This window comes from Nicotiana tabacum, chromosome 12 (assembly GCF_000715075.1).
Source record: "Nicotiana tabacum cultivar K326 chromosome 12, ASM71507v2, whole genome shotgun sequence".
NCBI classification, from domain to species: Eukaryota; Viridiplantae; Streptophyta; class Magnoliopsida; order Solanales; family Solanaceae; genus Nicotiana; species Nicotiana tabacum.
In genome coordinates, this window is record NC_134091.1 from 92,527,919 (window position 1) to 92,555,756 (window position 27,838).

Sequence of the window (27,838 nt, forward strand, 5' to 3'; positions counted from 1 at the left end):
AATTTTATTTAAAAAACTTAATGATCGGTTCACTACGATACAATCATTTAGTAGTTTTTTTAAAGGATATCCCTATCTACTAGTATAAGTTGGGGGCTAAAGGGCAGAAAAGATATACAAAAAAATCTTGTGGAACCACTGCAGTCACAACTATAATCATGATTGCCTAATCAGTTGTAAACTATGTTTGTCTGCATTTCAAACAGCTGTTTGATTGGTAAGGTAGTTGAGACAATCACGGTGCCAAGTGCTCCAATTTGCAATCAACTTTTTATTAATTTCACATTATTTTAGGTAATGGTGTGAAAATGCAACTAGTAGCCATGCATAATTGTTTGCATTTCCGTTGTTAAATCATTGGTTGAATAGGTTAACTTCTATGTGCTTGTAGCGTAAAGAACACTTACACAATCAGACTATCTTAAAGGTAATGAAACTATGTTTAATAGATTGACAACCTAAAATAAATACTCCCTCTTTTTACGTGAAACAGTTAGAATTTCAAGAGCCAAACGAGTTTTTTTTTACAGATAATTTTTTTTTATATCTTTTAAATATTTTTAATTATTATTTATTGTGACTTATATTAATTCTATGTAGTTTCTAAATATATACATATTTTATTAAAAAATTACAAGATTCTATATTCGAATTTACGGTCAAAATTTAAAAGTTTAACTCTTGAAATTCGAGTCGTATCACATAAACTGAGACGGGGGAGTAGAAAATAGCCTGATATAACGGGTTAAATAGTACGACCTAATGGTTTAAAAATGCTTTACAAACACTATTAACGTATATAGCTTTTTAAATTCTTTCTTGATTGGAATACAATAAGAATTGTTGGATACTCTAAAAGAATAATGATATTGTAGGAAGATTCGAGAAATGATATCAGTTAAAACCGAAAAGGTTTATGTAATGATCCGACCGACCATTTTGAGTTCTAGTGCATCGTTCGATGTTTTGAAGCCTTGAGTAGCTTCACCTTATGTATTATGACTTGCGCGTGGTTAGTTTCGATTTTTGAGGAGTTCAGAGTTGATTTGGAAGAATAATTCTCAATTCAAAAGCTTTAAGTTGGAAGAGTTGACCAAGTTTGACTTTTGAGTAAACAATCTCGGAATCGGGATTTGAAGGTTCCAATAGGTTTGTATGATAATTTTGGACTTGGGCGTATGTTCGGATCGAGTTTCGGGTGGACCGGGAGCGTTTCGGCGCTTAATGAGGGAAGTTGGCATTTTGAAGGTTTTAGAATTTTCTAAATTTGACTTGAAGTGAACTTTGGTGTTATCGATGTCCGTTTATGATTCTGAGCCTGGAATAGATTCGTATTGTGATTTTTGACTTGTACGTAAAATTTGACGTTATTCTGAAATTTTAAAGTGTGATTCGGACGCGCTCGTCGAAATTTGAATGTTTGAAAGTTAAAAGAAGGATTTTGATCGTCGATTCGTGATTTTGATGTTACTCGTGGCGTTTCGAGCCATTGGATAAGTTTGGATATGGTATTGGAACTTGTTGGAATGATTGGACGGGTCCCGGGGGCCTCAGATGTGTTTCGGGATGGTTTCACACTAAGTTTGGATGTTCTGCCGGTGCTGGTTTCTGGTTTTGTTCTTCGCGAACACGAAGTGATGAACGCGTTTGCGAAGAAGGATTTTTGGATGCCGGGAAGTTCTGCTATGCGAACGCGACAGAGGAGTCGCAAACTCGGAGAAGGAGCTGGGGTACCCTACGCAAACGCGATAAGGAGTCTCAAACGCGAAGAGATATGGGGGCTGGCATGTTTGCTTTTCGTCAACGCGGAAGGTTGACCGCGAACGCGAAGGAGAGGTTCTGAGCTGGGGGAAAATTGGTCATCGCGAACGCGAAGCTTTGGACAGGGAAGGCCTTCATGAATGCGAGGGTATTCTCGCAAACGCGAAGAAGGGGTCACTGGGCAAACTTCAATTTAATTCGGGACTTAGCCCAATCCTCTCACGTTTTTACTTGATTGGGCGATTTTTGAAGCTCTTTGAGAGGAGATTTTCATCATCTATCACGAGGTAAGTTATTCCCGTTTGTTGCAAGTTAAATACATGAATTTTAACATGAATATCGATAGAAATTGTGGGATTTTGGAAATAAATCTAGAAATTTTAATTTTGGATTTTGACCACGAAATTGGACATGAAATTAGGAATAAATTATATATTTGAGTTCGTGGTGTTATGGTTAATGTTTATCTTCAAAACAAAATGGAACCCGGACACGTGAACTCAAGGGTTGACTTTGTTGACTTTTTGAGCGGAGGTGAGAATTGTCATGAATTGTTAAATTATGAGTATTGGAGTATATTTTGATTGGTTTGCATGTTGTTTGATTAGTTTCGGATCGTTTGGCATCTGTTTGAGGTGCTAGAGAGGCGTTGGAGCCAATTATCGAATTTCGAAATGAGGTAAGTCTCCTACCTAACCTTGTGAGGGGGAATTTATCCCGTAGGTATTATATTTTCTATGTGCTACATGTTGTGGGGGCTACGTACGTATAAGGTGACGAGTGTCAGTGCGCATGCTAGAATTTATGTTTAACTCCGGGTAGACTTAGACTCACACCATGCTTAAATTGTAATATTTGAGTTATTCTTGTCTGATTAAATGCTTTAAATTATATTGTTGCGTGAGACTAGACTTGCGTAGGGTATCTGACTTGATATTTTAGGTATCTGGCTAACTACTTGATTAGCCGTTGAAATTATTGTACTTTCCTTACGGATTCCTCCTACGTTGTGCGTATTTATCGAAAAGTTTTCTTCAATTTCATAACTCACATGTATATTCGTGAGTAGGGTCAGAGACCAATTAATGTTTCATATTCCAATAGGATCGGGCTGAATGCCTCAACAGTACTCTTATGGGATCGGGTCCTTCGCCTTCGCAGTATGATGTGATATATTCTTATGGGATCGAACCGTTCGCCTCGGCAGTATCATGTATCATATTCTTATGGGATCGGGCCGTTCGCCTCGTCAAGATTATTGAAATACACTCTTATGGGATCAGGCCGCTCGCCTTGGCAGGATTATTGAAATACACTCTTATGGGATCGGGTCATTCGCCTCGGCAGGATATCGTAACAAACTCTTATGGGATCGGGTCATTCGCCTCGGCAGTTCTATGAAACACTCTTATGGGATCGGGCCGCTCACCTCGGCAGAATCGTGCATAATATTTGATAAGAAGTCAGTGTACCCGTGAGTTTTCCTGACTTGAGATGTAACATTTTATCTGGTGTTGATCATTATGTACTCCATTCGAGGTAGTATCCGATATTTGAGGACTTTGTGTTTACTGTTCAGTTGAGGATCGTATTATGTACTTATATTTGTTTTCCTTGTTCTTACTTGCCATGTTTCGTACCTGTCTTCTTCTATTATTATACTTGATTTATTGGACCACTAGTAATTATCGATTTCAACCCCTCGTCACTACTTCTCCGGGGTTAGGTTAGATACTTACTAGGTACGCGTTGATTTACGCACGCATATACTTCTGCATTAATTGTGCAGGTAGTGAGACATGTATTTATTGGTAGTCTTCTTGGCGCATAGACGCAGCTGCAGAAGAGACTTTATGGTGAGTTGCATTCCATGATTACAATCTGCAATACACGGAGTCTCCATCATATTCGGTTATTTTAGCATGTCTATTTTATATTCCAGATAGATGTTGTATTATTATTGTACTCCCTAGTAGATGCTCACGCACTTGTGATACCAGGTTGAGGCTAAGGCAGGTCGCTTACATTAACCTGTACTTAATAATAATAATAATAATAATAATAATAATAATAATAATAATAATAATAATAATAATAATAATAATAATAATAATATTATTATTATTATTATTATTATTATTATTATTATTATTATTATTATTATTATTATTATTATCACCTCACCTTATGATTTATTTATACTTAGTAATTTGGTTAAGGAGAACATACTATGAGTTCTGGATTTAATGATATTCATTTAATAAAACTTTTGTTTTTTTAAAGTTAAAAATAAATAATTAAATTAGAGGTTCACCGGTGGCTTGCCTAACAGTATCGTTGGGAGCCATCATGACCTACTATGCGATTTGGATCGTGACAATCTAGTATTAGAGCACTATATTCACTTAGGTCTCACGAGTCTTGAGCAAGCCAAGTAGAGACTTACGGAACGGTACTGAGATGTCTGTAATTATCTTCGAGAGGATACATGGCTGTTAGGAGAACTTTCCTTTCTTGATTCCTCGTCGTGCGATTTGATTTCATTGAAGCTTATGTCTTCATTTCCTTCCTACTCATTCTTACACGATGTCGAGCATTCGGTCTCAATTGGGCACCTACGAGTTGTAGTGGTGCTGCAGATGTGGTGCAGGATATTTTTCCTTGCGTATTCGGGCAGACTATTATTGCTGCCTTGTGGAGGGGTGTTCTGTTATTTCAGCCAAGTGTTATTGTTGCCCATGATTCCGGGGCTGTACACAGTGTATCGTGATGTTCATGCGTTGTTATCGCACAGTGCTGGTGTAAATGGTGGGGTGTTTACCTAGATTTCGCGGCAGTAAATGACTCGAGGGGAGGATTATTCAGTTCATGGTTTAGAGAATTCGACATTTAATTCTAGCGCCGGAGAGGTAATTGGGCTATGGGTACTCAGGCCTTGTTGACAGAGTAGCGGGATTTGATATCTCCTAGCTTAGTGCAAATTCTCGTCTATGTCGTGGTGTTATCATCCTTGTTTGAACGCATTAAGGCTTGTCAGTATGATGATCTTCATTTGTTGCCTTTGGGCCATAATGTTGTGAAATGGTATCTAAGAAGCGGCTATCGGAGGTGACGACATGTTGTGGTTTTGGTGTCCAATCATTGTTGTTTTGTTTTTAAAGGTCTTGGAGAGATGACCGAGTGGTTTAAGGCGTAGCATTGGAATTTTTATGTAGGCTTTTGTTTATGGTTCGAGAGAGATGATCCTTGAGGAGGCTTAGGGTTTATTGAAATCTATTTGTTCGGGTGCTACAGAGATGGATCGTGATGTGGGGCGGTATTATTGGTGGCGGAATATAGGACATTAGTGGTTATGTATTGTGGTGGTTGAATTGTTAGCAGATCGAGTGTGAACATCAGAGGCCGAGTAGTTTGCTTAGGAAGGTGGTTTAACTGGAGTGGGAGTGGCAGCGTATCGTATGGATTCTGTGGTAGGATAGACACATACTTTGAGAAAGCTTAGTGTGGATTAGGTCATGGTGGACAGGTGACCAAGTCTGTGTATTTCGTTTGAGAAGATGGTGGCTTCTATACTTAGGAAGTTCGAATGTGACAAAAAGAGTTTGCGTGGAATGTAGAGGAATGAGAATGTGTGATTGTTGTTTTGGAATGCATGTACTACAATGTGAGTTTGGATTTCCCGAGGAAGATGGCGCGACTATCATGGAATGGAATGTACATTGGGGCTGATAATTCAGGATGCATGATGATTAATTCTACAAGCGCTTGTGAGAAATTTTGTTGAGTAACAGTGTGAGATCATGGTAGCTAGGATAAGTCATTGTGTGACCTTGGATTTTGCGATTATGTCTTAAAGTTAGGTGAGGGGAGCCTACTATTGATGATTGGGTCACATGGTTATGTGCTCTTGCAGTTTTTGGTTAGCGGTATATTGGTAGATTAGTTATGACCGAGAAAGAGAACATCAGGGGTAATTCGAGTAAGGAATTTGATAGATGTATGCTATATTTTGCCTTATAGATTCATGAGAAGATTTTGGAATGACTCGGATTGGATATTTCTTTGTGAATGTGATGTGCAAGGGAACAGATTCGTTCAGTTTCTTCTTTTGCAGTGATCGTGCGCTAACGGAGCACTAGTTGTTTGGTTACATAATCGGAACTGGTTTAGAGTGGGCGATTTTCAATAATGGTTCGAGTGGGTTCAAAAATTAAAGTGTGGTGTCTAAGATCGAGTGGATAAGGATTTAGTTTTGCAGCGGTGTGTGAAAGAGACTTTAGGTATTTCTATGAATATCACCGGGTCTGTGGTGCGGTGTTAGAAAGATGGAAGAAACAACTTCGGATTTGCAAAAAATATTTTCGGACAAGGTGTATCAGTTGGAGATGCCATTAAGTGCATGAGAAGAGTATAAAGTGGCTTATGGGAATTGAGGCAATGTGGTCTCGTGATTTGGGGTCACTCAGGATGAGTGTTGCTTGAGGCCCGTTAGGTGTTGGAAAAAGGGTATTGCTTCGAAAGTAAGTTAAGCGTAAATCGGAAGAAGTTGATTCAGTTGGTAGTGGTTTGGGATCAACATGATTAAGGAAATAATCGGTTCCATCCGTGTGGTAAGGCTATACAGGTGTTCATGGCTATACTTGCGGGCTTGGCAGTATCCGTAATTTGATTGATTTTGAGGTATCTAATTTTGCTGGTTTTGTTATATGTGAATGGATCTCGAAAGAGTTATGGCGGTATAGACCACGACTTGTGGTTGTATTTTCTATGGTTATGGAAAGTTGGTTGCATGTCACGATTTTTCTCCTAAAATGAGTTGAATGAAAGGTTTCTAGCCGAAGAAGTATTTATTCTACTAGTGGTTGAGGAGTTATGATGAAATTCGTGTACTCTCGCTTAACAGTATGATAGGTGCAGTGAGCGGTATAGAATTGGGATTGAAGGATCAAGGTGTGGTTCAATTTTGAGGGATTTCTTGAGCTCAGAGGAGCGGGGAAAGATTTCAGATGTTCAAAGTATGCTGGCGCTATATTAGTGTCGCCTGAAAATGATGTTATGTGGAAGAGGCATTGTATGTTGAAATGCGGATTTTTGATTTGCATTATAGGAAAAGGGTACAATTGGTAGCCATGGATGTGCAGATTTTGCTACCTGGTGTAGAAGGTTGTGGGAGTATCTCCCACAAGATGATTGTGTAAGTGTGACGTGTTATTCATTTAAGTGGTAGAGATCGAAATCAGGTACGAAGATTCTGGTACTGTCGCTGATTGAAAAGTTTATGTATGGGATTGGGTCATTCGCCTCCGCAGTATGATGTAATATATTCTTATGGGATCAGGCCGTTCGCCTCGACAAGATTATTGAAATACACTCTTATGGGATCGGGCCGCTCACCTTGGCGGGATTATTGAAATACACTCTTATGGGATCGGGTCGTTTGCCTCGGCATGATATCGTAACAAACTCTTATGGGATCGGGTCTTCGCCTCGGCAGTTCTATGAAACACTCTTATGGGATCCGGCCACTCGCCTCGGCTGAATCGTGCGTAATATTTGATAAGAAGTCAGTGTACCCGTGAATCTTTTGAATTAAGATATGACATTTTATCTGGTGTTGACCATTATGCACTCTATTCGAGGTAGTATCCGATATTTGAGGACTTTGTTTTTACTGTTCAGTTGAGGATGGTATTATGTACTTATATAAGTTTTCCCTGTTCTTACTTGCCATGTTTCGTACCTGTCTACTTCTATTATTATACTTTATTTATTTGACCACTAGTAAGTGTCGATGTCGATCCCTCGTCACTACTTCTCCGGGGTTAGGTTAGATACTTACTGGGTAGGCGTTGATTTACGTACTCATGCTACACTTCTGCACTAATTATGCATGTACTGAGACAGGTACTGTTGGTGGTCATCTTGGCACATAGACGCAGTTGCAGAGGGGACTTTATGGTGAGCTGCATTTCATGATTACAATCCGCAACACACGGAGTCTCCATCATATTCGATTATTTTAGCATGTCTATCTTATATTCCAAATAGATGTTGTATTAGTATTGTACTCCCTAGTAGATACTCACGCACTTATGATACCAGATTTTGGGGTTTCAAGTGAATGATCACAATTGTACTTAATATTATTATTATTATTATCACCTTGCATTATGGTTTATTTATACTTGGTAATTTGGTTAAGGAGAACATATGTTTCTATGAGTTTTAGATTTAATAATATTTATTTAATGAAATTTATGAGTTTTTCACCGTTGGCTTTCCTAACAATATCGTTGGGCGCCATCACGACCTATTATGGGATTTGGGTCATGACACTTTAAGCGAAGAATGTGCTATCCTAAGAATGATTTAAGTTGTATATATTGATAGCTTAACTTTTTCACACGATTATTGTAGGTTAATCTATTATAGCGGGTTAATAATCGTTCTTATCAAGTTAACAATTAATATTATCGTAGATATATATATATATATATATATATATATATATATATATATATATATATATATATATATATATATATATATATATATATATATATATATATATATATATATATATATATATATATATATATATATATATATATATATATATATATATATATATATATATATATATATATATATATATATATATATATATATATATGTGTGTGTGTGTGTGTGTGTGTGTGTGTGTGTGTTGCATTGTCTGAACAAATAATATGCGGTGGGTTCGATCGAAACCGTTACGTTTACTCTAGATCTGCTATTGTTGTCAAACCCAGTGAATCAGTACCGATGTCAAAGTAAGATAATATGTATGAATTGGGTGTGTATGTAGTTTTGCAAATGGATTGTAAAAATAAATTATCACTAAGATATGATTCATTCAAATTTAGTACAGAGTTTTAAAATTATTAAAATATTATTCACTTAAAAATAAATTGTGAAAGTTGTTTGACCCAAAAATTAGTTTTAGATTAAAGAATTAAATTTATATTTTCAGGGCCACTACCAATTCGATTGATTCAGAGCGTTAATAAACAATAAACAATAACGAATAATCAAACCTTTGTACCTTCGAGTAGTTCCATACCGAAACAGAGGGGTAGTTTCGGTCACAGCCCATCTGCTTCGGACACATGACTTCGAAACCTAACATGTGTCGTTATTTCGCTATGCCACATACAAAATTTGAATTTTATCAATACAAGTAATCCCCGCACTTCTTGGGCAGATTATTAAGAGATGCGGAAGAAGTGAAACTCCTTGTCTCAGAAAGATACTGTTTGACTTGCTTTCCAGATACAGAAATAATCTTTTCTTGATATTCCATTAGTGATGTGATTAGACTCGCATTTATATTCGAGACATGTGGCAACATAGTACTGGCTTACATGAAATTTCAGTCCCAAAGTTATTATGATTGTTTTATGACGGGAAGCCTTTTTCGAGTCTGGCGGTTATGAAAAGACCATAAATTCGTTTATATATAGATACTCGACTTCTATACTCATTAACGCTTTCACCCTTTCCCTTTATCATCTTCTCCTCTTTCAAAACCTTTTGTCCTTTTTCTTCTTCAATCTTTTGTGGATTCTAAAACCCCAATATCTCATTATGGAGCGCACCAATCTTCAACACAACCGAGTAACGCCTCCACTTTCTCTATGGCCATGGATGGAGTTTCTGAAGCTCAATGCTTATGCTACTGGTTCTTCGGAAGAAATTTCACTCGCTTTTCAAAGAAAAAGGGAAAAAGGTTCAAAGTTCCTACAAAGGCAGGAAAGAAAAATATAGGTCTGAACCTACCGTCCTTGATATTCTTCCTATGAATTTGGATTTCGAGGCAGATATGAAGCTGTGAAAAACGTTTTGGAGCAATTTGTAAATGTTCCTATGGACAACATTGACTCACTGATCCTTGAGGATCAAGTCTCCCTTATCCGTTAGGAATGCCATTGGGGTGATTACGAGGTTGTTCACGTCCCTTAGGAAAATGAGAGAATTACCACCCGTCGAGAGAGTTTTTCTTTTGTGTACACTTACCCCCTTTACTCTTAGGTTTCAACCTCCTCTTGATTCCATGATCTTAGATTTTTCCGGCATTTTGACATGTGTTTGTGCCAGGTCGGGCCAAATATTTGGAGGTTGGTAACATGCTTTCGATATTTAGCCGGACCAGTCGGAGTTGATTTTTCCCTTCGGCATCTTCTTAATCTATAAGTTTCGAAGTCTTTAGGATTGGCCTTGTCAGAGTTATTATTCGTGGGACGAGGACCTTTGAGAATGCGGAATATGATCACAATAGGAGTTGGTTTGATCGGTTTGTAGTGGTCCCTATGTAGGAGTTGGTGTCCCTCGAGGATGGACGTGTTTCAGATAAATGGAATCGCGAGTGTGAGAATATCTCTTGCATTTTTTATTATAGCTTTATTATTCATCTTGTGATGTCATCATTCTCATATTGCCGGTATTGGAGAGTGGGTTGAAAAGATTCTATCTTCTTCCTCTATATTAAAAGGAACCGGAGGCACATCTCCAAGGTCTTAAGATGGAGAGCTAGGGGCCATGGTAAATTTTTGTAAGCTTCTTCCCACTTCATCATTTTCCATACATATATTTCTTTCTCTGCTTGTAGGCATTGCCTTGAGGAAGGCGCTTCCATAAGTGTTAATTGATCTTCATGCTTCCGTTGACTTTGCCCAAGAAAGGATCAAGCATTTGTCCCTTATGAAGCGGAAAGTAGTTTCTTCAGCGTCTGCTTTGGTAAGTGGTGTTCCGTCCCTTACTCGAAAGAGGACAAGATCCAACTTCTGGATAGGACCCGACGACGTTCATGGTGGTCTCCGAGTTTATGTTCAAATTGGATCCCCCTAAGGTAGCACTCCTATACTGATTGAGGATGAGGAGACGGTGTCCCCAAGCGAGGGGACGACGAGAGATGAGATCTCCTTTCTGACCGTGTGAAATGCATGGTCAAAGATGATCCCGCGGAGGTCCCTTTGTTTGCTCCCATGCCCCCGACGGATTCCTAAATTCTGCATCCCTCTTCAGTTGGCTCCTCGGTCCGCAAGACACTCTTCGCATAGCGATTACGATTTCAGACGAAACTAATCTTCTTGACCTTGCGGAGGGGAATAGGGCATGGCTGAAGGAACTGATTGTCCCCTTAGAGAGGGGAGCCCGAACAATCGATCCGATGTCGATCTGACAGATGACCTTCTTCACTGCACCCTCCGGATATGACTTTCATATTTTCATCCTTCATTTCCTGTAACTTTGCAGTCACTTTATGAGTATGACCATATTTGTTTCTCCTTTAGGCCAACTTGAGTTCCACCCAGATCCGAGACTACTTTAAGAAAACTAAGGTAGATTTGAAAAGAAGTATCAAAAGTTAGGAGTAAATGTTTAAGGATGTGCAAGCGGACAAGGAGAGTTGTCGACTCCTAGAAGAATGGTCCAAGGGCGAGTTGCAGTTGTTGAAAAAGGAGCTCGAAGTACAGGGTACAAGTAGCTTAACGAGGATCGGACACTTAGAGGCCATTTTTACTGAGAATGAGGCGTATGTGAGTCATTTGACCTATAAGCATGCAAAATTTTCATATGATCTCACTCTAGCCCCAGTGAGGGCATCACATCTTGAGCGGGTGCATGGATCATAGAAGGAGTCCACTGATACTCTTCAAGCCGAAGTGGTGTAGTTGAGGAGCGAGAGGGACACATCGATCCGAGATTTTGACAAGGCAACCTTACAATCGGAGCTCGCTCAGAATGTTATCTTCCTTGAATCCAAGTTATGAACATTGAAGAGCGTCCATTCTAGCATCCCCAATTGAAAAGTTAGAGAAGGAGGTTATTTAGGCACGAAAAACTTTGGACTTTGCCTCCCGTGAAGAGGGTCCTCTGAAGGTGGAAAGTCCCCACAATATTTGGGGAGAGGTACTAAGGGCCCGCCGAACACGTCTCGGTCCTTTAAACTGTCGAGTTGAATTGTCCCCTTCTAGCCTAGTGCTTCAAGATCAACAATTTCATTCGCTCTCGGAGGGGTCCATTGGAGTTTTAGTACAGCTACAGTGAACCAGAATTTGGTGTGTTGGGGATGTTATTCACTTTCTAGATGTTTCTTGATCATCTTCTTTTTTGTTTCCTGTTACTTTTCCTTTAGATAGTTAGAGGCATAGGCAAATGTGCCATCTGATGTATCCGAATGGAATTCTTATTTATCAATGAAAAGTTCCTTTTGTTTTTTTGCATTTCTTTGAATAATTTTGCGCTTTCGGAGCTTCATTCAGGAACATCCTTATGTGGGACCCATGCTCTCGATTTCAGAGACCAATCTCGATATTCAGTCACCCCCGTATTTTTTGGAGAGAGGTACTGAGGGCCCACTAAATCACATTCCGGTCGTTCAACCCATCGAGCTGAATTGTCCCCTTCCAGCTCGATGCTTCAAGATCAACAATCCCATTCGCTCTTGTAGGGGAGCCAGTGAAGTTTTAGTACAACTACAGTGAACCAAAATCTGGTCTTTTAGGGATGTTATTCCCTTTCTGAATTTTTCTTGATACCCTTCTTTTTTGCTTCCCTGTTGCGTTTTCTTTATCTAGTTAGAGGCACAGGCAATTGTGCCTTCTGATATATCCGAATGGAATTTTTGTTTATCAATAAAAAGTTCCTTTTGTTTTCTTTGGTATTTCGTTGAATAGTTTTGCGCTTTCAGAGCTTCCTTCAGGAACATCCTTGTGTGGGACCCAGTCTATCAATTTCGGAGACTGATCTTGATATTCAGTCACCCCAAAGACATATTCGTCCTATCCCAGGAAAGTTCTTCCGCATGTGCGAGCGCCACATGTGGCTGAGTTAACTTTCCTTCTCAGTAATAGCATAAATCTTAAGGAAAATCTTTAGCGGGAAGACGCATCTTATCTGACAGGTGGAATTTGTTCTCTGCGATCGCGAGTGCTTTTCCGCGATCGCGTAGAGTAATAATTGGATAGACTATATAATACTCTATTTCGAGGGTTTGATTCATTGTAACATATTTTGAGTTGTAGAGCTCGGTTTTGGGGGATTTTGGAGGAGATTTTCATGTCTTGGATCGGGGTAAGTGTTTTTGACTCGGATTCGTTAATTAATCATGATTACATCTTAATTTTATCATTTATGTAGTGAATTAAAGTGAGGAAAATGTGGGATTTTTGTAAAACTTCCTAAAGTGAAAACTAGAGATTTGAAGATCGATATGAGGTCGGAATTGGATAATTTTAGTATGGTTGGACTCATTATTGAATAGGTGTTTGAATTTTGTAAGTTTAGTCGGGTTTCGAGGTGTGGACCCAGGGTTGACTTTTTGATTTTCTTTAAAGATTCTAACTTTATTATCCGGAATGGTTTTCTATGGTTTATATTTATAGTATTAAGTTATTTTGGCTAGATTCGAGCCATCCAGAGTTGGATTTTCACGAAAAGGGCTTACTAGTTGGTTGATTTAGCTTATTTGAGGTAAGTATATTGTCTAACATTTTGTGGGAGAACTACCTTTAGGATTTGGATTGATTGTGCTAATTGTGTTATGTGAAAACCATGTACGCAAGGTGACGAGTGGGTACATGGGCTGTATATGGTATTTGACCGGTTTAGGCTAATTAGACCCTTTTCATGCCTTTAATTGAATTGTCATATCATGTTATATCTTTCATTATTAATCTATACTTACATGTGTTAATCTACCATTACATGCTTTATTTGACATTGTTAACACTTGTTCCACCTCTTACTACTTATTTTGCTCTTATATGATTTAGTTGAAGTTATTGCCTTCTTTATTGTCTTGTTACTTCTTTAATTATTGAATTACTTACTTGAAATTGTTATTTCATGGAATATGTTCTTGTTGAGTTATTAGTGTTGAAGTTGTAAAAGTCGTTATCACATTGAGGCAAAGTTATTAATTGCTGAGATGTCATTCTTGTTGAGCTATTCACTTTTATTTTGTTCTTGTTGAAATTCTTGTACACATTGTGGTTGAGCCATGGGCTATTTGTTGTGAAAATATTGGTATTGTTGATTCTTTTGGCATGTTGTGGCATATGGACACTTGTGGTGCGAGTTGTGATTATGTTGTGATATTGATATGCATTCGGTGGTGTGAGCACCTAATTTTTGACTATATTTGAATTTTTATCACCTTCTACTATGTAAATATTTTCAAATTTTAATAATATATATTTTTTTTAGCTTTGTTACACTTATACATACATATATATATATATATATATATATATATATATATATAGAAAACATTAATAATAATTTAAAAGGTCAATTATTACAATTAGTATTATTTTTAAATAAAATAAATTAAAAACTAAAAATAAATAAAAATTAATTTTTTTTAAAAAAAAAATTCGGATGGGAATCAAAAAATAGGAAAAGTAGAAATATAAAATTAAAAAGTAAAAGTAAAAGTAGGTAGAAATTATTTAATAAAAAAAAGTAAAAGAAAGTGGAAAATTAAAAAAATAAAAGTAAAAGAATGTGGAAATTTAAAAAATAAAAAATAAAAAATAAAATAAAGTTGGAATTAAAAAAATAAAAGTAAGGGTATCTGATTTTTTCTAAAAAAAAAGTAAAAGTAAGTGGGAAATAAAAAAAGAAAAGTAAAATAAGTGGGAAATAAAAAAAGAAAAGTAAAAAAGTGAGATTTTAAATATATTAAAAGTAAAAAAAAGTGAAAAATTAAAAAATAAAAGTAAAGGAAAGTGGGGAATTATTTTTTTTAAAAATAAGAAAAATGGGAAGTGGAAATTATTTTTAATTAAAAATAAAAAAAATAAATAAAAAATAAAAAATAAAAATCTGAAAATTTCGAAAAAAATTTCTATAAATAGAAGAGAAATGTGATGAAAAAAAGGGTGAGAGAAAGGAAAAAATAGGGAGGAAGGAATTGAGAAAATTTTATGTTTCTTCTTCTAGGATAAGGAAATTTCTACTCGTTTCATTCTTTCTTCGGCTTTCTTTCGAAAACTCCAGCAGCTTCACCACCCCAAAACCACCAGCCCTTGACCACTTTTGAGCCATAATTAACCTCCCGCCCCAACCCCCCCAAAAAAAAAAAGCTCCAAAAATAGCCACTAAATCGTCAGTTTTGCAAGGTCGATTGAGGTTGCAAGTTGAGATTTGCCGCTCGAGTTTTCCGTGGTCCGAAGGGTCCAGTTGAGAGCTATCCGATCATTGAGTGGTTGTAATTTAAATCCACAATCATCAATACAAAGGTTCACTTCTCTTTCTATTTTGTTTTTCTCATTAATGTTTTGGGTCACTCTGTTTTAATTTAACTTTGAGTATGATATGATCGAGTTCGCATATGAGTGTGCTAAGATTAATTTGTTCTCATGTTGAGTATTTGTTACGATTAATTTATTGTCCTTTTTAGTAGTTCATATAGTTAATTTTATTGATGAATATGTATTAATTCGTTACTTTTCTTGTTTATTCAATGAAGTAATGGCTTTCCATTTTAGCATGATTTAGTTTCATTTTGATCTCCTATCTTAGTGAGTAAATTGGTCCTGCCTGTATCTATCTATTCCAGCCATAAATTTAGTCTAGTTTCAAATATTGGTTAGTAGTAAAATTATAAGAGATTAGGTTGGGCCATGATTGGTGTAAGACTTTAATTGGACTTCCCTAACGTATTTATGGGCTAATTGTTGCAAACAAATAAACATTCACAAGCTAGCCAACTTTTTCCATAATTAATTTACTTCATTTCCTCCACAACAATATACATACCTCATGACCTTACAATAATGTCAAAATTAGTAATTGAATAATATTCGAACACCGTAGCTTAATTTAGGTGCAATTAATAATAAATCATCATGACTATGGGTACGGTTCCTATGGCATAGTCATGATACGTAAACCCTAATTCAAGTGCGCGTTTCACGCGACTTGACCATAACTTCAAATAATAATAAAAATAAACATGTTGTAAATCGCGGGTGTGTTTCACGTGGCGCAGTTTTCAATGTGTACCAAAACGATAAGTGTGCGACATCGCGACTTGTTCAAATAAATTCCATAAATATTAAAAAGTGATAAAAGATAAAAATGCACAATAGGTTTAAAACATGTAATAAATCAGATAATTACGCCAAGTATTAATTGTTAAGCGACCGTGCTAAAACTACGAAACTCGGGAGTGCCTCACACCTTCTCCCAGGTTAACAGAATTCCTTATCCAGTCTTCTGTGTTCGCGGACCAAAAAATAAGAGTCAAATTTCCTCGATTTGGGATTCTAAAATAAACCGGTGACTTGGGACACCATAAATTAATCCAAGTGGCGACTCTGAATAAATAAATAATCTCATTTCGAATAATGTTACTTAAATTGGAAAAACTCCCTATCCCCTATCCCCTCGGGAAAAAGGAGGTGTGACAGCTCTGGCGACTCTGCTGGGGAATAAGAACCCAGAATCTCTGGTTCAGGGTTCAGAATTCGAGCTTAGAATAGCTGTTATACTTGGCTTTTATTTATTATCTGATTTTTACGTGTTTGAGCCTAATGTGCTAAATTATACTTTTTACCGCTTTGATATTGCTTGAACTGTATATAAACTGTTACGAAACCCTCTTCTTTCTGAGTCTTCTAAATTTTTTGGGAAGCGTGCGCTTCGCGTGGCTTCTTTTCTGTTAGAGTCATACCCTAATTTTAGAACGAGATTCGGACAAGTTGCAAAGCCGGTGAAGCTTCTGTATTCCCGGTACGCTGCCCCCCTCGGCTCGAGTTGTCTGCTCGGGTAAGCCAGGTCTAGAACAACACACCTAGGATATAAACCTAGAATAACATAGCCTCATGCCGGATCCCTAGTAGGAACGTTTATTTGCATCACGTGCATTTGACTTTGGGGACTCAACATAGGTGTTGGGTCCGTCTAGGACAGGTGTACCCAATATATTGGACCATCTTGATGCATTTTACGTGCTATTTGTGCATATGTTTGTTTCGGCTTGCATGTTGACCGGCTTCTAGAATAGGAAAATGGAACCAAGAAAAAATAAAGAGTGAGGTAAAAAAAAAAAAAAATTTACCCGGTTTTGAAAATCCAGGTATTTGAAAAATACTGAAACTCTGAAAAAAAAAGTCATTTTCAAAATAAGTCATGTTTTCCTATTGCTCCAAAACCTACCGAACTACGCGGGTCTGATTCTCACCGGATGTGAGATACGTAGGCAACCCCTATCAGGTCCGACCACATTTTTTCAAAACTAACCAAAATAAGAACCTTTTGAAACATGATCATCACCCGGGGTCATTCTTGTCAAAATAGCCTTAAAACATTCTCCTGGAGCGCCGAAAAGCTGTTTTCACAAGAATAGCCACAATGTAAACCCAAGTCAGTCTTTTCTCCTATAACCAACCTCAGTTAGCAGAAACAACCCTAAAAACTTTCCTCAAGTGCTGAAAGGGCCGTATTTGCAAAAAAAAAATGTTACAAAATTTACTGATTTGGATTTTTAAAATTAACCACTTTGTGTTTTTGGAAAATGTGTCGGTTTTGATTTTTGTCCTCAATTTGTGTGCAGAATGAGCACCGTTGAGAATGTACCTTTTCGGGTCGTAGATGAGATTCCACTAGAACTCCACATGTGGTGGAATGACCTGGGGGAGGTCAGCAAGCTTTATGTGACAAAGGCTTTAGGTGGGCTCACCGGGCTTTTGAAAATTAAACCAAGGGTTGATATAATTGAAGCTTTGATATCGTTTTGGGACCCGACGCACAATGTTTTCCCCTTCTCTGATTTTGAGTTGACCCCTTTGCTAGAAGAGATGGCAGGTTATGTTGGTCTTGACGGGAATCTCAGGCACCAATATCCAGTAGCACCAAGACCTGTAACTCCTCATAAGTTTTTGGACCTTCTGAGCAATAGCCGGCAGGTTAAAGATGGAAATTTGGCCAAAGAATTTTGCACATTCCACTTCTTATACAGCCGGTATGGGGATCCCCGAGGATTTGAGGCTCCGGACAATGGTTTGAGTCATCAGGGAAATAAAAATAAATGGGAAGCACACAGAGGTTTAGCCTTCGTAGTTGCCTTTTTTGGCACTCTGATATGCCCAAGGAGTGACAGACATATAGAGCTAGGACTTGCAGGAATGGTCGACTTTATGGTGAAAAAGGCCAACGGCATTCTTATACCGATGATTCTCGCAGAAATCTATCAAGCTCTAACTGCCTGTCGAGCTGGGACAAAGTTCTTTGAGGGTTGCAACTTGCTTTTGCAAATGTGGCTGATGGTACATCTTTTCCATCGCCCGAGGTACATGAACTACGGTCTGACCGGACTCGATTGCATTGAAGAATATGAAAACCGGGTAAACGGTCATGAGTTACCGGAGGGTACTGAGGCTTGGTTCGCGTATTTGGGTTTTTTGACCACAAACCGAATTGAGTGGACTTTTAGTTGGCTCACGGTCAACGAGGTTATTTACATGTCTGTCGGAGTGTGCTTTCTTTTATATATGAAACTTCGGAGTGTTCAGTCATATGCTCCGCATCGAGTCCTACGCCAATTAGGAAGATACCAAACAGTCCCTTATGATGAAGATTTGAGTCCACAAGTTATTGAACTATGCCCAAAAGCCGCATTCCTAGAAGAAAAGGTTCGCCATATTTGGCACCAATGTAGGTTTCTGGAGCCACAAACTCAAGTACGGGATTGTTCCTCGGGTGAAGTAGAATCTAACTACACAGCCTTGTATGGTAAGAGAGTTCGAGTCGATCAAGAGACAGAACAGCCCGCCAAAAGACCCCATGTCCAACAATTCACCGATGGAGCACGAGAATAGTGGGTTTGGTTAGCTAAAGAAAAGGAATACCGGACCACCATAAGCAAGCTAGAGGATCAAATCAAAAACCTCAAATTTAACAGTAGTTTGCAGGCTGCTGAGGATGAAGGAGAAAAGAAAAGGTTGGCCCGAGAAAATGAAGCCCTCCGAGCTCAAATTCAGAAAATGAAAATAGTTGTTGAAAACCCGGTAAAAAGCAAAAAAAATGAAAGACTCATAAGCAATCTGAGACAGAAAGTTCATGATTATAGGTTTGATTTGACAAAGGCCGAGGATGAATTGGCAAAAGCTCGGGCAAAATTGGCGAATAATTCAGAAGAACGGGCAAGGTGTGTTCAGCATTTAAAGCAAAAGTATGATAGAAGGGTCGCGATCTTAAGGGAAAAGCTGACTAATCTCGAAAATAAAATGGTCCAACAGACAAGGATTTCAAAGCTGAAAGAGAGCATTGCTATACATCGATTTCCCGATTGGAAGAAGTCATACAACAATTGCAAGACCAAAACCATACGGCCACACAAATATTGGAGGCCCGGTCTCAGCAAATTAGATGCTTGCTCCAAGAAAAGGGTGTCATTAGAATGAGGATTAAAGAAATCATTGATTACGTCGTAATGAAATGCCATGAATGCGAAGATATGACCAGGTCCATGTTCTTTACTTCTGTGATGACTTTTTTCCGTCATGTGATGGATGATTTAGAGTACCTTCAAGAAGAGATTGCACGCAGGCCCATGTCGAGACCGACTGATGTACCACGGGACCTCGGAGTAGTATTAGAGGCTCTTATGTATTCCTGATTTTTTTTTATTTATTATTTTTGGCTTTGAGTCTGTATTTTTTACCTTTTCGAGTCTGTTTTTTTTTGTTTTGAGTATGTATGTTTAATCATCAGTATTTCCAAAATCTTTGTAATAGAAAAACACAAAAAGATTTTATTTAATGAAATGTTGAAAAAAAAACCAAAAACCAAAGTTTTCTTTTCTTTTATTCTGCATTTATTTCCTGAACTATGTAATGATCTGATTCATGCGGTGTCATGATACGTAGGCAATTCCCATCGGATTCGATCGTAGCTATAGACAATCTGAGTGAAAAATAAAGAAAAAGAAGGAAAATTGAGTGAACAAAAAAGAAAAAAAGTGAAAAATAAAAGAGCAAAAACAGCAATAAGGGAAGGAAAAAGAAATAAGGATTCGAAATTTGAGAAAAGAGATAGTAAAGCCGGGATAAAACATACAGCCGTTGCAAAGACATTTAGAAACATTTAATTGTTTAAGTGCATTGCATCCCCAATATGCGATTCCTTATCTGTTAAATATCTCGAACTAACCAGGTTGTTGTGTGTGCAAATATCAAAGGTCCTGTTTAGGTGGTTGGTTTTGAGGTAATCTGGCTTCCCATCCTTACTTCACGAGATCTAAAGGCAGTGTTCCTATGGCATCTGAAAGTCATCTACCAATTATTGAGCCTGAGGATAGTCCTGTATCGGCTATTCCACAGTCAGAGTCCGCAGCCACTGAGGAAAATAGGAGGCTGCGCATCCGCATGTTAGAAATGTGGGACGCTTGGTCTAATGGCAAAGAACCGCCCAGTATAATCCCCGGATTTCCTGAGCTACTTCCCAGGACGAGTGAAATCTCTAATATCCCCATCCCTGTAACAAACCCATTCATCCCGTTTGGGTACCCCACTATATCGGCCAATTTCACCGGTATGCCTTCTGAGGTTCGCCCCCAGGCACCATTTTCAGAGGTACCTTTTACATTATTCACCGCACCACCAGTCTCTACTATGGCACAACCAACAGTTCCCAGGCCATGCTTTGAGCCTTCAACTTTCACTTTTCAAGTCCCGTAATTTCAGCTAGACAACGCTCATGTTACCCCAAACTCTTACCCTCAACACCCGCAGCTTGAGTCTCCTATGGAATAGGAAAGAGCTATGAGAAATCCCGAGCAAGAAGAGATGGTTCGGAAGATGAAAAGCCTCGAAAAAGGTCTAAAGAAAATGCACGGCCTGAGTGGCCAAAAGAGTGTCTCCTACTCCGATCTGTGTATGTTTCCTCATGTTCATTTTTCTGTTGATTTTAAAACGCCAAAATTCAAAAAATACAACGGGCACGGAGACCCGATCGCTCATTTGAAAAGATGTTGCAATCAGCTGAGAGGGGCAGGTGGAAAAGAAGAACTTTTGATGGCCTATTTCGGGGAGAGCTTGACGGGAATTGCGTCAGAATGGTACATAAATCAGGACATCTCCCATTGGCATATATGGGATGACTTGGCCCGAGATTTCATCAGGCAATTTCAATATAATATTGATATAGCTCCAGATAGGAATTCTCTAACCAATTTCAAGAAGAAAACCACAGAAAGCTTCCGTGAATATGCTATCAAGTGGCGTGAGCAAGCGTCCAGAGTGAAACCGCCTATGGATGAGGCATAAATGGTCAATGTTTTCTTGCAGGCCCAAGAGGCCAATTACTTTCAAAACATGATGTCTGCAATGGGCAAACCTTTTGCAGAGGCCATAAAAATTGGAGAAATGGTAGAAAATGGCTTGAAAACTGACCGAATCATAAGTCAATCTGCTTTGAAAGCCAACTCCCAAGCCATCCAGAACGGCTTGGGAGGTTTAGCAAATCGAAAGAAGAGGGAAGAAGGAGCCTTGATGACTTCAGGTTTGAGAGGCCCTCATCGATCCCGCGATCATTCTTACCTGCCTTCCAGAACCCCACAACACTACTACCCCCATCAAGATGTAGCATATGCCGTGGCACCGCCTCCCTATGCGGTGATGAATGTCCAACCTTATGCACGGCCACAACAACACTACAACCAAAACCGAGCTCCAACTCCCAGAAATAACTATACTTACCAAGCTCCATATAACCCCCGTCCCCCACAAAATAATTACCAACATAATACACGCCCTCGTGAGCATCCTAGGAGAAATGACTTCACCCCTATTGGTGAGTCCTACTCTAGCTTGTTTCAAAAATTAGTCCAGATGGGTCTATTGCAACTTATGCCTCCAAACCGGAAAAATCCGGAATCTCCATCATACCGGCCCGGTACTAGGTGTGCCTATCATTTAGGGGCAGAGGGTCATGATACAGAGGAATGTTGGACTCTCAAGAGAGCCATTGAGAATTTGATAGAACAAAAACGAGTGGTGCTGAGGGACGAGGAAGTCCCCAATGTGACTAACAATCCATTACCGACTCACAACAACGGGCCGGTCATTGGAATGAATTATGATGATAAATTGTTTTATCCAGCTTTGAAAGTTATCATCGCCATTGTCGATTCAGAGGCAAGACCTAAAGCGGCGTTGAAACAAGCCAGAAATGAGAAGAAAATCACTCTAACTCCTCAAGTTGCAGAAACAAATACTGGGGCAGCACCAGCTAAGGACGCAATTCTCTATGTTCCTAGGGACCCAAGGAAAGAACAACTCATGTTGAACACTCCCAAAAGATTTGAGCAGAGGAAAGTCACGCTAAATGTGCCAAAGTTGTATGTGCCAAAAGGGACTTATGTGGCGCGGGGGCCAGTAATTTCACCAAGGCTGAATGAGCTCGTGTCTATTAGCCGCGCACCACAGAGCCCTATGAGAGACCCCACTGCAGTCCCCTGGAATTATAGCAAAATAGTGGTTACTTACAAGGGAAAAGAGATTATGGGAGAGGTGAACGAAATGAACCAACCTAGGAAGTACCACAACCCAGAAGAGCAAAAGATGTTAAAACTGAGCAAGGATAAACGGTTTCCGCCTAAGAAGCCTGTGAGTTCTGAGGAAGCAGAAGAGTTTTTCCGAAAAATGAAAACTTCGGAATATGCAATAATTGACCAACTTAGGAAGACTCCTTCCCAGGTTTCACTTTTATCACTTTTTATTAGCTCAAATGAACATCAGAAGGTACTCCTGAAAACATTGAACGAGGCATATGTCCCAGTTGGAACTTCAGTTGAACAACTGGAAAGAATGGCTGAACAATTCTTTGAAGTTAATAGGATTTCCTTCAGCAGTGATGATTTGCCCTAAGAGGGAGCCGCCCACAACAAAGCCCTTCACTTGACTGTCAAATGCGAAGGTTATTATATGAAGAGAGTCATGCTAGATGGTGGGTCTAGGGTCGACATTTGCCCTCTCTCAACGCTCCAGAGGATGAAAATTGGAACAGAAAGAATTCGACCAAATAATGTATGTGTGCGCGCTTTTGATGGTGTCAAACGAGACACAATAGAGGAAATTGATTTGATTTTGACCATTGGCCCTGTGGATTTCGAGGTAACTTTCCAGGTTCTGGACATGGATACTTCATATATTTTTCTCCTAGGAAGACCATGGATTCACACTGCAGGAGCTGTGCCCTCCACTCTTCATCAAATGGTCAAATTTGAACATGAAAACCAAGAAATTGTTGTCCACGGGGAGGATGAACAGGCCATTTACAGGGACCCTTCAGCCCCATGTCTCGAAGCTAGAGAAGGAAGTGAGCACATTGTTTACCAAGCCTTCGAAATTGTGATCGTTGATCAATGCAAAGAAGGGGCCCCGTTCCCTCAACCTTGCTTATCTAATGGCTCGGTCATGGTCGCCACTGAAATGATTAAACATGGGTACAAGCCCGAAAAGGGGCTCGAGGTATATCTACAAAGCATCATAGAGCCCGTTACGTCAACCGCCAATTTGAAGTTCTTCGGTGTAGGTTTCCGAGCTACAGAGGCCGATAGAAAATGGGCTGATGAGCGCAAGAAAAATGGGTGGGTTCTGCCTCAGCCCATTCCGCATCTCACCAAGTCATTTATTGATCCCAAATATGTAGAAGAAGAAGAAGAAGAGACCTTCATGGCTGAAAAGATTGAGGATATTTGTGAAGCCATGAAACGAATGCTGTATGAGTCCCACATGGTCCAGCCGGGGGAAGGAACGAGCACTACTGAGGTGTTATACATGGGGCCAAATGCCAAGCTTCAGAATTGGAAAGCTACCCCATTCCCTGTCAGGCGGGAATCCCGGTAGTCCAGTCTTGCCATCTTTTCTACATTATGAGTTATTTCAGGGTGTAACTCGAATGTTTTTATTTTATTGTCTTTTGATTTTGATGTAAACCCTCTTATCTTCAATTCAATGAAATGAAATCAATATTTCATCATCAATGGATGTTTCCTTTTTCTTTATTCTAATTTTGCTATTTTTCTTATCGTTTCCTTTTCAGTTCTAATAATGCGGACTTAAATAACATGACATGCTTGCGGACTTCATGCCCAGATCCTAAAACGATGTCTAACTGTGAAATAATGAATCAAGATCCAGAATATGATGAAGATGAGGCTTTTAGGGAAATAAATTGAGAATTGGAACAATCTGAGAATAAGCCTAAGCCAAACTTAAATGAAACCGAGCCAGTTAATTTGGGCAGTCCAGAAGAGGTCCGAGAAACCATGATAAGCATTCACGCCGATGAAAGAACTAGGGATGTATTGATCCAACTTTTGTTTGAATTCAAGGATGTGTTTGCATGGTCCTATGATGATATGCCAGGTTTGAGTGTTGATTTGTTAGTACATAAATTGCCAACTTATCCAGGTTACCCACCCGTACAACAAAAGCAAAGAAAGTTTAAAACAGAAATCAGTGATAAGATCAAAGAAGAAGTCTCCAAACAATTAAAAGCTGGTGTGATTCGGGTGGTCCGATACACCACGTGGTTGGCTAATGTGGTCCCAGTGCCAAAGAAAGATGGGAAAACCTGAGTGTATGTTGATTATCGAGATTTGAACAAAGCAAGTCCCAAGGACAACTTTCCACTGCCAAACATTCATATTCTTGTTGACAACTGTGCCAAACATGAGATACGGTCTTTCGTGGATTGTTATGCTGGGTATCACCAGGTTCTGATGGATGAGGACGACGCAGAAAAGACGGCTTTCACCACGCCGTGGGGCACTTATTGTTACATAGTCATGCCATTCGGTTTGAAAAATGCCGGGGCAACTTACATGAGAGCCATGACTGCCATCTTCCATGTCATAATGCACCGGGAAATTGAGGTGTATGTGGATAGTGTGATCATTAAATCCAGAACACAAGAAGGCCATGTACAAGATCTGAGAAAGTTCTTTGAGCGTCTGCGCATGTATGATTTGAAATTGAGTCCAGCCAAATGTGCATTCAGAGTTCCATCTGGGAAACTTCTGGGGTTTATAGTCAACCGGAGGGGTATTGAGTTAGATCCGACAAAGATAAAGTCTATTCGGGATTTGCCTCCTCCGAGAACCAAGAAAGATGTCATGAGTCTACTAGGGAGATTGAATTACATCAGCAGGTTCATTGCTCAGCTTACTACCACGTGTGAGCCCATATTTAAGTTGCTGAAGAAAGATGCAGTGATCAAATGGACAGATGAATGTCAAGAGGCTTTTGATAAGATCAAAGAATATCTGTCAAATCCGCCAGTGTTGGTTCCACCCGAGCCAGAAAGACCTTTGTTCTTGTATCTGACAGTCTTGGAAAATTCCTTTGGTTGTGTCCTGGGGCAACATGATGTGACCAGGAAGAGAGAGAAAGCCATATACTACTTGAGCAAGAAGTTTACCATTTATGAAGCCAAGTATACTTTGTTGGAAAGAACTTGTTGCGCCCTAACCTGGGTCGCCCAGAAGCTCAAACATTATCTTTTTGCCTACACCACATATCTCATAACTAGAATGGATCCTTTGAAGTACATATTCCAGAAACCAATGCCCACAGGAAGGTTAGCAAACTGGCAAATCCTGCTCACTGAGTTCGGCATTGTCTATGTCACCTGTACAGCGATAAAAGCTCAAGCCTTGGCGGATCATCTAGCTGAGAACCCGGTTGATGATGAATACCAACCCCCAAGTACTTACTTTCTGGACGAGGAAGTAAATTCAGTTGAAGTAATTCCAGAAGACACCAATGCTTGGAAAATGTTCTTTGATGGAGCTGTAAATGCAAAAGGTGTCGGGATTGGGGCAATTTTGGTTTCACCCACCGGTCAGCACTACCCGGCCATAGCCCGGCTTCGGTTCTTCTGTACCAACAACACCGTTGAGTATGAAGCCTGTATTATGGGCATGAATATGGCAGTTGATCTGGATGTGGAAGAATTGTTAATCATGGGAGATTCAGATTTGATCATTCGGCAAGCCCAAGGTGAATGGGAAACTTGAGATATCAAGCTTATCCCATATAGGCAACATGTGGAAAATCTTAGCAAACGATTCAAGTCCGTCGAGTTCAGGTATATCCCTCGATTCCACAACGAGTTAGCTGATGCATTAGCTACTTTGGCCTCAATGCTGCCGTATCCGGGCAATGTCCATATTGACCCGCTGGAAATCCAAATTCGAGAGAGGCATGGTTATTGTAATACAATTGAAATAGAACCAGATGTTCAGCCATGGTATCATGATATCAAAAGGTTTATGAAAATAAAGAAATATCCCGAACAGGCTAGTGGAGACCAAAAGAGAACCATTAGAAGGCTTGCCAGCAGTTTCTTCTTGAGCGGAGAAATCTTGTATAAAAGAACTCCAGATCTGAATCTCTTGAGGTGTGTAGATACCCTAGAAGCTGAAAAGATCATGAACGAAGTGCATTCGAGAGTATGTGGACCACACATGAACGGATATGTCCTTGCAAAGAAAATCCTTCGGGCAGGTTATTACTGGATGACCATGGAAAAGGATTGCTTCAGTTTTGTTCGGAAGTGTCATCAGTGTCAGATACACGGTGACCGGATTCATGCACCGCCTTTAGAGTTACATCCTATGTCAGCACCTTGGCAGTTCGTTGCTTGGGGTATGGATGTCATTGGGCCAATCGAGCCGAAAGCTTCAAATGGGCACAGATTCATCTTGGTTGCCATTGATTATTTCACAAAGTAGGTTGAAGCAGTCACTTTCAAAGCCGTCACCAAGAAAGCGGTGGTGGACTTCGTGCATTCCAACATTATTTGTCGTTTTGGTATTCCTAAAACTATCATTACAGATAATGCTACAAATTTGAACAGCCACTTCATGAGGGAGGTATGCGAACAATTTAAGATTACGCATCGTAATTCTACCCCTTATCGGCCCAAAGCTAATGGCGTTGTTGAAGTTGCAAACAAGAATATCAAGAAGATCCTCAAGAAAATGATTCAAAGTTCTAGACAGTGGCATGAAAAGCTGCCTTTCGCATTATTAGGATATCGCACAACCGTGCGCACATCAGTTGGGGCTATGCCTTACTTATTGGTTTATGGCACAGAAGCCGTAATACCTGCAGAAGTTGAAATTCCCTCTCTTCGAATCATTGTTGAGGCCAAGATCGAGGATGATGAATGGATCAAGGCCCGATTGGAAAAATTAACTATGATTGATGAAAAGCGAATGGCCGCAGTTTGCCACGGGCAGTTGTACCAACAAAGAATGGACCGTGCCTACAACAAGAAAGTGCGACCCAGGAAATTTGAAGTGGGGCAACTCGTTCTGAGACGTATTCTCCCGCATCATGAGGAAGCAAAAGGAAAATTTGCTCCAAATTGGAAAGGTCCGTACATTATAAGAAAACTGTTGACGAAAGGAGCGTTGTACTTGGGAGACATTAAAGGAAATGACCCCGAAACAGCTATCAATGCAGATGCGGTCAAGAGGTATTATGTTTGACCCTTTTTTGTTTCTTTGATCACCCTCTTTGGAACCTGGAAGTTACTACGAAAAAAAAAACAAAGTTCCTTGAACTACGTTTGACTTGATCCAGAAAAGATACGTAGGCAGCCTCTCTCTGGGGTTCAGTCACACCAAACCAAAAACCCAAATTCCCTCAAAAGTGAAACTGGGGCAGATGTTATAATGGTTTGGCGATGGTTTTATCTGAAAGGTTCCAAAGTTGTAATTTAATCCAAATCCTTTTTACCCAAATCCTTTTCAAGTCCTTCCGATCAATAGGCAAAGAGATTCAAAATAGGAGGATACAGTTACTCGGATCTGATACAACAAAATAAGATAAAATAAAATGAGAGAGTCTTATTGGTGAAAACCTCACGGGCATCATAAGGCGATGGTAAGCAGAGAAATTCGAAAATGAGAGAGTCTTGTTAGTGAAAACTCACAAATAGCACTATAAGGAGATGGTGAGAAGAGAAATGAGAGAGGCCAGCTAGTGAAAACCCGCAAAGGGCGCCACTGATC

General features: G+C 39.3%; 1 protein-coding gene across 1 annotated transcript; it reads left to right on the forward strand.

Annotated features, from left to right (window-relative positions):
- The first annotated feature begins 21,077 nt into the window (after window positions 1-21,077).
- On the forward strand, window positions 21,078-22,679 carry LOC142167275 (uncharacterized). The gene has a single exon (XM_075227440.1). The coding sequence runs from the start codon at window positions 21,078-21,080 to the stop codon at window positions 22,677-22,679; it is 1,602 nt and encodes a 533-aa protein (XP_075083541.1).
- Window positions 22,680-27,838: the final 5,159 nt, after the last annotated feature.

Coding starts and splice junctions, on each gene's coding strand:
- LOC142167275 (XM_075227440.1), top strand. CDS start 21,078: ATGGTCAATGTTTTCTTGCAGGCCCAAGAGGCCAATTACTTTCAAAAC.